General features: G+C 44.1%; 1 protein-coding gene across 1 annotated transcript; it reads right to left on the reverse strand.

Moving 5' to 3' along the window:
- Positions 1–1031: 1031 nt before the first annotated feature.
- Positions 1032–5027, reverse strand: LOC134210405 (putative uncharacterized protein DDB_G0290521). Its single transcript, XM_062686455.1, has 3 exons — positions 5001–5027; positions 4432–4806; positions 1032–1445 (listed from the first exon to the last, which is right to left on the reverse strand). The coding sequence occupies exons 1-3, from the start codon at positions 5025–5027 to the stop codon at positions 1032–1034; spliced, it is 816 nt and encodes a 271-aa protein (XP_062542439.1).
- Positions 5028–9630: the final 4603 nt, after the last annotated feature.

Consider the following 9630-nt stretch of genomic DNA (forward strand, 5'->3'; position numbering starts at 1 on the left):
AGAGTAAAATGTTGAGAGATTGAGCGAAATTTTGCTTAGGCCGGGAACCGGTTTTAAAGTGGGCCGGAAATTAAATCGCTATGACTGAAATTAGTGCTGTACCTCGTTAATTTAAATCAAATAAAAGCTTTTTTGAACGATATTTAGCTCGAATAGCTATTTTTTAAGCAGAAGTGAACCCCAATGCAGTATTATACAGACCACAAAATTCAGCAGAAGTTGCTTCCTGTCATAAATATCAATTAAATAATGCAGTCGTACGCATGTTAGGCCGGGAATGGGGTAAGAAGCCCTATTAGGTGAAATTCTCTGTGAAATCGATGGTCGATTTATTTTTGTATTTCATATTTTCCCTGAAATTTTGCATACACATTTTTTAATATAAAAAAACAATTTGCATCATTGGTTTGCCATTTTGATTCTAGCCTAACTTTTAACAAGGAAACTTTTAACAAGCTCTTTAAATGGAATATCTTCAACTGTCTAAGACGAGCTTAGTACCTTCCATTTAATTCCACCACGTTTTGTTATCTCTGCAAATACGCATTTCGACCTCCACTGTGTAGCCGTCATCAGTGTCTCGTACTTGACAGCTGCAGCTTATGTTTTTAATAAAATTCGCTTGATATTTCCAATCCACTGCAGAGTTAGTGGCTTCATTGTTCCAAGGATACATGACGACCCCTCTTCGATGAAGGCAAACCCCAACTGTAAACGCTAAAACGCGTAAAAGCGGACTTGAGAGCTCCCCAAGCCTTGCCAAAACCCAAGTAATATTTTCAGTTTCATAACAATCTTAAAAACCATTTATAAGACCTCTTTCCGACCCCGGAACCGCTGGGCTCGATTTCAGAGGGAAATCGGCATAAAACCCCAGGCTGCTGGTCTAGAGCCAACGGCAGCCTCCGGGGAGGGTACGCAAGACCTCTTTTGGCTCCGGGTCTCAGGGGGTATTAACGCTGGGGAAGCTTTCGGAATGCGGAAACCTATCTTTAAAGTTTTTACTTATGCACCCAATACTTTTATTTGTCCTAGTGGCAAAAAGAATTCCTTGTACTGCGGCTCAGAAGACCGGATGGCGGCAGCGACGACGGCGGAGTTGGAGATGGAGGTGGAGATGGAGGGCGGTGGCAGGCGGCTTCAATGGTCGGTGGCGATTTTCGACGATGCTGGCTGTGTAGCGTGTTGATGGCGTGTGGCCGCCGGAGGCGATTTCGTTGACGGTTTGGAGGTTTTGCCGTTGGCACGTGGTAGCGGACGACGGCTTCGAAGGTGGCTTGAGGTGGCCTGGTGGTGCGGTGAGCGGTGATCCGATTAGATGATAAAGCGTCACGGTGCTGACGAAGCGAATCGGTGGCGTCGGGCAACCCTTTCAGTTTAACGTGGAAGGTGCGAATGGCCAGCTTGGTTTGGTGGCGCGTGCCTTGCTGATCTTCCAGGCGCGCCTTATAAGGCAAAGACAAAGGTGCTGTTTGAACGAGATGGCGCCACAACATTTAAAGTAAAATGAATTTCCTTGTATGGACAAATCATCCGTTCTCATCAACCACGCATCGCATCAATATGAAAGCTAGGTCAAAAAGCAACAAATAATTTTCAGATTTTGTGTACCCACGACATGTTTTACAGTTCTAAACAATAAAAGAGATTTCATTGTACCTCCATACTAAATTCCAGCTGTATACTTTCAATGAATCGCCTGCTTTGAGCGTGCTTACAGCGGCACACTAGGAGTTAACTTTTGAAAATCATCTAATGTTTAGAATATCGAAAATAAGCACCATAATCGAAAAAATATTTGGTAGGCGTAGTAGCGGACACTTGCCTACATAACTGGTACCAAATAGTTTTTCGTGAAAAGTTCCTACTGTTGAGAAAACCCGCGTTAGATGTCTTTCGCCATACAAACTTCAGGTGGTTGACTCTTGCCGGCTATTTTTACATATACGTTAGCGCCTGGATATGGCAGCGGCGAGTAGGAAACCAACCACCGTATCTGATTCATTTCTTCAAGACTGTTCTCCACTTCGTGTGTGTGGAAGGAACATTGAAGGCTTACGATATCGAACAGCAGATGTCACTAGTGTATATGCAATATTACATTGATACAAACACGCAGCAACACCACCTGTCGCCTGTCATTGGAAATATTGCAATTATACCATCAGGTGTAGTGGCTGTTGTTAAAATGTTTTGAAAGGGCCTCAAGCGGAATTTTTGCTAGTATGCAACTGACGACCTCCCAAGGGCCGCATACGCCTGTCACTGGCGAACAAAGCTCGTGTACTCTGCATCGAAGCTTAGAACCGGTGTTAGGGCGCAATCGTTAAAGCGATTATATTCGGTTAGTTACTGCAACGGAAAACCAAATCGACCACGTTCTAATCGACGGTAAATTCTTCTCCTACATCACGAACGTCCGCACTTACCGCAGTGCGAATATTGAATCCGACCACTACCTCGTTGCAGTATGCCTGCGCTCAAAACTCTCGACGGTGTACAACACGCGTCGAAGTCGGACGCCGCGGCTTAACATTGGGCGGCTACAAGATGGTAGACTAGCCCAAGAATACGCGCAGCAGCTGGAACCACTTCCAACGGAAGAGCAGCTAGGCGCAGCGTCTCTTGAAGATGGCTGGAGAGATATTCGATCCGCCATTGGTAGCACCGCAACCGCTGCACTTGGAACGGTGCCCCCGGATCAGAGAAACGACTGGTATGACGGCGAATGTGAGCAGTTAGTGGAAGAGAAGAATGCAGCATGGGCGAGATTGCTGCAACACCGCACGAGGGCGAACGAGGCACGACATAAACAGGCGCGGAACAGACAAAACTCGATTTTCCGGAGGAAAAAGCGCCAGCAGGAAGATCGAGACCGTGAAGAAACGGAGCAACTGTACCGCGCTAATAACACACGAAAGCTCTATGAGAAGTTAAACCGTTCACGTAAGGGCCACGTGCCACAGCCTGATATGTGTAAGGACATAAACGGGAACCTTCTTACGAACGAGCGTGAGGTGATCCAAAGGTGGCGGCAGCACTACGAAGAACACCTGAATGGCGATGTGGCAGACGAAGATGGCGGTATGGTGATGGACCTGGGAGAACGCGCGCAGGACATAATTCTACCGGCTCCGGATCTCCAGGAAATCCAGGCCCAAGCCCCTGGGGTTGACCAACTACCAGGAGAGCTATTTAAACACGGTGGTGAGGCACTGGCTAGAGCGCTGCACTGGGTCATTACCAAGATTTGGGAGGAGGAAGTTTTGCCGCACGAGTGGATGGAAGGTGTCGTGAGTCCCATCTACAAAAAGGGCGATAAGCTGGATTGTAGCAACTACCGCGCAATCACATTGCTGAACGCCGCCTACAAGGTACTCTCCCAAATTTTATGCCGTCGACTAGCACCAACTGCAAGGGAGTTCGTGGGGCAGTACCAGGCGGGTTTTATGGGCGAACGCTCCATCACGGACCAGGTGTTCGCCATTCGCCAAGTACTGCAGAAATGCCGCGAATACAACGTGCCCACACATCATCTATTCATCGACTTCAAAGCCGCATATGATACAATCGATCGGGACCAGCTATGGCAGCTAATGCACGAACACGGTTTTCCGGATAAACTGACACGGTTGATCAAAGCGACGATGGATCGGGTGATGTGCGTAGTTCGAGTTTCAGGGGCATTCTCGAGTCCCTTCGAACCCCGCAGAGGGTTACGGCAAGGTGATGGTCTTTCGTGTTTGCTATTCAACATCGCTTTGGAAGGGGTAATACGAAGAGCAGGGATTAACACGGAAGAGGTTCAAGAGAAGACAATGTGAGCCACCCACCGCAAGTTTGCATCGGTGGTGACGAAATCGAGGTGGTAGAAGAATTTGTGTACTTGGGCTCACTGGTGACTGCCGAAAATGACACCAGCAGAGAAATTCGGAGACGCATAGTGGCTGGAAATCGTACGTACTTTGGACTCCGCAAGACGCTCCGATCGAATAGAGTTCGCCGCCGTACCAAACTGACAATCTACAAAACGCTAATTAGACCGGTAGTCCTCTACGGACACGAGACCTGGACGATGCTCGTGGAGGACCAACGCGCACTTGGAGTTTTCGAAAGGAAAGTGCTGCGTACCATCTATGGTGGGGTGCAGATGGCGGACGGTACGTGGAGGAGGCGAATGAACCACGAATTGCATCAGCTGTTGGGAGAACCATCCATCGTTCACACCGCGAAAATCGGACGACTGCGATGGGCCGGGCACGTAGCCAGAATGTCGGACAGTAACCCGGTGAAAATGGTTCTCGACAACGATCCGACGAGCACAAGAAGGCGAGGTGCGCAGCGGGCAAGGTGAGATTGGGGCTGGGATTGTGACTGAGACTTGAGCTAAGATTGAGTCTGCGACTGGTATTGATCTAGAGCTTGAACTACACTGTGACTGGAACTCGGACTAGGATTGGTACTGGGAATGAGACTGCGACTGGGACTGGGACTGAGTCTAGGACTGGGAGTTGGAATGGGACTGGGATTAAGACTGGAACTGAGACTGGAGCTGAGACTTGAGCTAGATTTGATACTGCAACTGGGAGTGAAACTGGGACTGGAATTGAAACTGGAACTGGGACCGGGACTGGAACTGGGATTGAGACTGCAACTGGGAGTGAGATTGCGACTGGGATTGACTCGGACTAGACTGTGACTGGAACTTGGACTAGGATTGGAACTGGGACTGGGACTGAGACTGGGACTGGGAGTGGGAATGGGACTGGGACTAAGACTGGAACTGAGACTGGAGCAGGACTTGAGCTAGATTTGAGACTGCAACTGGGTGTGAAACTGGGACTAGGATTGAGACTGGGATTGGAACTGGAACTGGGATAGGGACCATTGCACTAAGGGGTAACTAGACCAAAATCGCGGCGTGGCAGAGGGGTGTGGGTGAGCATCCAAGTCAGTCTCACACGGTACGAAAGGAATGAGCATACAAATCAGTCTCATACGGTATGTTTGAGTTGAGCTAGTCTCATATGGCATGAACGAGGTGAGTCAGATTCACATGGTATGTCAGAAGTGGGAACCTAAGCGAAATGTCCTACAAGGGATGCCAGAGCGAGTGTTAGGTCGAATGACTAGAGTAGTATGTGTCAGCACGAACTGAATGAAAGAGGTGAGCAGACTCACATGGTATGATAAAGGTGGGCATACAAGTCAGACCCACATGGCATGAGAAGGGTGGGCACACAAGTCAGACCCACACGGCATGACAGAGGTGCAACAGAGTATGTAGGGTGTGTTTGAGGGTGCGATAGAGTGAGCACCCAAGTAGGACTCGCATGGGACGGGTGCCTGTGTGAGCGAGAATGAGCGAGTACGTTAAGTACTGCCATCCCCCAGAAGTAGTACTGGGAGATAGTTCCTGGGGGAAACGATGGCGGAGCCCAAGGGAGTTTAGTCGGTATTACCGGTACGGTCGAGTCCGACACTCCAGTACACTTCCGTGTGGTAGTTTGGCAACTACAATGCACGTGTGCTGGGTTAGTGTGTAAATGCATTCTCCCTTGTAAAAAAAACCAGATTAATCCACCTAGCGGTGATGGTGCCTTTCTCGTTCGTTTAAAAGGTTTGGAAAAATCTAAAATAACACCAATATGTGGATTGGTCTTATTTTTCATATTTGTTTATATGCATAAAAAAAATTCTCGCCAAACGCAATTTGTTGCAAACAAATCGGATGAGCATAATCTAATCTAATCTAATCTCATACTTGCGTAGCCAATACTTGAAAGCATCCTGGAAAATGACGGTTTCTGAATTCCGTCATTTTTCTTTTCATATGGCCAGGCCAACTACGCAGTATGTACCGCAGAGATGACTCCTGGATATTGAGCGACTTCAGGAATACCTAAGGTCACTTAATAGCTTGGAATCGAGGGGAAAGGAAGAAAACGTGGACCTCCCGTACCAAACGTTTCCAATAATATATGTACCTAATATATAATAAAAATCGTGTGCGTGTTTATGTATGATGTATGTCTGTATGTGTGTACAGGGGATGGACAACATAATTAGGATCAGGCATTGCAATTTATCCCATCATTCGATCTTCTGAGCAAAGATACTGATGATATGCAGGGATATCGATCTTAGTTATCTATCTGCTCAGTAAACAAAGTGCAATTTTCACCATGGGGAAAAGTTTTTTCACTGCTCTTGTTGTAGCAACGCCCTCGCAACGTGAACAAACCCCGAACCGCGCTGGCTATCAGGATCATCATCAAATGCTCAAATGATAATATCTTTCCAGAGTGCTCTTTGATTAGGGATAATATCTTTGCACAAGCAAAGATGATATCATGTGCTCAGATGATATTGCAATGCCTGATTAGGATAGGCAAATTTTAGGTAAAATTAGATGTGTTGTAACTACCTGAGTTATCATCCGATTTTGACAATTCAGGCATGCCTGAACTAGAAAATTAATGCAGTTTGACGGTATGTCCATGGAACCGACTATGGCCACCGGACTCCGGAGATATTCCGGTTTTTCGGAGGTAGGTTCAAAACTGTAAATTTGAGGTGGATATTAGGAGAAGTTGTAGTTAAAAATTGAATAATATTAGTAACCACAAATGAAGTAGGGCTCTTGCTTATTGGAACCATATATTTAGATCTTGAATCGGACCAGAATCAAGTGAGATATGGCCATTTCTTTAAAATCGGTTCCGATCGATACTTATCAAAGGGGTCAGGCCACAACTTCATTTGAATCTCGCTTATTGATAGATCGGCCAGTATGATTTTATTCTAGAAGGGCTCTAATGTGTCCAGAATGGAACCCAATTGAATAAACGGATCCTGGACTCGCTGGGATGTCCCCGGGGAACCTGTGAATGGGGACATTTTAGTTTTAGCACCAAAATCATTCGAATCTTTTTTCATGGTTTTCGATCAGGAAGCGAAGTTTGAATATAAAATGGTCCTTTGGTGGCTCTGACCGCTTCCAGGATCATCGGATTGGCCCCGGGGAACCTGTTGAAGGGGACATTTTAGTTTTACCACCAAAATCAGTCATTCGACGGTTATTTTTTCATGGTTTTCGATCAGGAAGCGAAGTATGAATATAAAATGGTCCATTGATGGCTCTGACCGCTTCCAGGATCTACGGATTGGCCCCGGGGAACCTGTTGAAGGGGACATTTTAGTTTTAGCACAAAAACCAATCATCGGACGGCTCGTTTTTCATGGATTTCAATCAGAATGTGAAGTATGAACAAGATATGGACCATTGACGGCTCTGACCGTAACCCAAGTAACACCGAAAACATCATTATTAACGAAGATCTAATAATGATGTTGAATAAAGGTCGGGAAAATGAAATACAAAACATGTTATGTTCAAGGAAAGCTATGATAAGGTTTTTGCAAAACATACAGCAATTTGATCAGAGAAGAAGTTTCATACTACATTCTGATAACATGTTGATTTTTGACATTTGTTTGGTTTTTTGAGATGTTTCGTTTTACATTCTCACAACATAAAACATGTCTACAGGAAGATTTTACGAACAATGTCATAACATGTTCATTTTTTGACATTTGTTTCGTCAGAATATATACCACAATGATAGAAGTTTAACGTAGTTTCAACATCTTTCAAGATCAATGTTATGAACGTTCTTCATCGACCCTGTTGTTTATCGACAACTCGCCATAATGTTATTCTTTTGCAAATTCGAGAATTTGTTAACATATCAATTTCAAAATCATGCTTTGGCATAGTTATATTTTTTTTCAATCAATTGCGCATGAATTTAGGAGAAGTAAAATGAAAAGTTAGCCAGTGAAACATGAGCCGCATATAATGTTTCGAAACAAAAACAAATCAAAACAAATTTGATCTATTTATTCAGTTTGTATATGTTTATTAATACATATTATTGAAATGGTGTTCATCATTGCTTGCATGCTTGTTTTCATTCATTTTTTGTATAAAATTTATTTCTTTGAACGTGAAGGTTGCAACTGAAAGATGTTGAAAATATCGATAATTTTTGCGCTGTTTGGGTCGTGTGAAAGTAATCAAAGCAGTTTTTCATAAAAAACATAACATACTATATGCTTTTACACTCATACAACAAACCGTGTTACTTGGGAAGTCCTGGAAGCGGTCAGATCCATTAATGGTCCAATTTATACTCATACTTCACTTTCTGATCAAAAATCACGAAAAAAAAGCCGTCGAGATATTGGTTTTGGTGCTGCAACTTAAATGTTCTTTTCCACTGGTTTTCCGGGGGGAATCTGTAGGTCCTGAGAGCGGTCAGAGTCATCAATGGTCAATTTTATATTAATACTTTGCTCATATTAAAGAAGAGCTGTCGAATGATTGATTTTGGAGTAAAAACTAAAATGTCCCCTTCCACAGGTTCCTCGGGGCCCATCCGTAGATCCTGGTATCGGTCAGAGCCGACAATTGACCATTTTATATTCAAACATCGCTTCCTGATCGAAAACCATGAAAAACGAGCCGTCGAATGACTGATTTTGGTGCTAAAACTTAAATGTCCCCATTCACAGGTTCCCCGGGGACATCCCAGCGACTCCAGGATTTATTCAATTGGTTTTTCATTCTGGACACCTAAGAGCCCTTCTAGAATAAAATCATAGTGGCCGATCTATCAAAAAGCGAGATTCAAATGAAGTTGTGGCCTGACCCCTTTGATAAGTATCGATCGGAACCGATTTTAAAGAAATGGCCATATCTCACTTGATTCTGGTCCGATTCCAAATCTCAATATATGGTTCCAATCAGCAAGAGCCCTACTTCATTTGTGGTTACTAATATTATTCAATTTTCAACTACAACTTCTCCTAATATCCACCTCAAATTTACGGTTTTGAACCTACCTCCGAAAAACCCGGAATATCTCCGGAATCCGGTGGCCATAGTCGGTTCCATGGACATACCGTCAAACTGCATTAATTTTCTAGTTCAGGCATGCCTGAATTGTCAAAATCGGATGATAATTCAGGTAGTTACAACACATCTAATTTTACCCAAAATTTGCCTATCCTAATTATTTTGTCCATCCCCTGTATATGAGTGTGTATGTGTGTTTATATCTGTACACTGATAGACAAAAGCATTCGTCGTGTTTTAATAGAGTTTACTATGAAAACATGACGAATACTCATGTCCATCAGTGTATGTATGTATTTGTGTATATTTGTGAATGTGTGTGTGTTTTTGTGTGGGTGCATGCGTGTTTGAATAAATTTACAGGTTTTCAAAACATCACCTCTCCTCAATAATTCTGACGCTGAACATGTTTGAGCATCTACATTAGACCTCTTCATGTTTTCAAAAAGTATCAAAAATTCAACCGGTCAGCCCAGAATCACAATTCACATGCTAAAATAAGTCTCCTGTCAAATTTTCAGCTAATTCGGATAAAATTTCGAGGTGGCTCAAGTCGATTTAGTGTTTTCGGGCTATTTTCAATTTTGGAAAAAATCTAACAAGAGATATAAACGTCGAAAACTATCGCAACAACCTCTATACGGAAGCTTTGCGTGTGCTCTACAAGTCTTGTGAACATTGCGATTCGTTCCGTTCACGTTTTGTCCATG

The sequence above is a fragment of the Armigeres subalbatus genome, chromosome 2 (genome assembly GCF_024139115.2).
Source record: "Armigeres subalbatus isolate Guangzhou_Male chromosome 2, GZ_Asu_2, whole genome shotgun sequence".
Lineage (NCBI taxonomy): Eukaryota > Metazoa > Arthropoda > Insecta > Diptera > Culicidae > Armigeres > Armigeres subalbatus.

Coding starts and splice junctions, on each gene's coding strand:
- LOC134210405 (XM_062686455.1), bottom strand. CDS start 5,027: ATGAGACTAGCTCAACTCAAACATACC. Junction 4,807..5,000: donor TAGCTCAACTCAAACATACC/GTATGAGACTGA, acceptor TCTCAAATCTAG/CTCAAGTCCTGCTCCAGTCT. Junction 1,446..4,431: donor GTCCGAGTTCCAGTCACAGT/GTAGTTCAAGCT, acceptor TTGCCTTATAAG/GCGCGCCTGGAAGATCAGCA.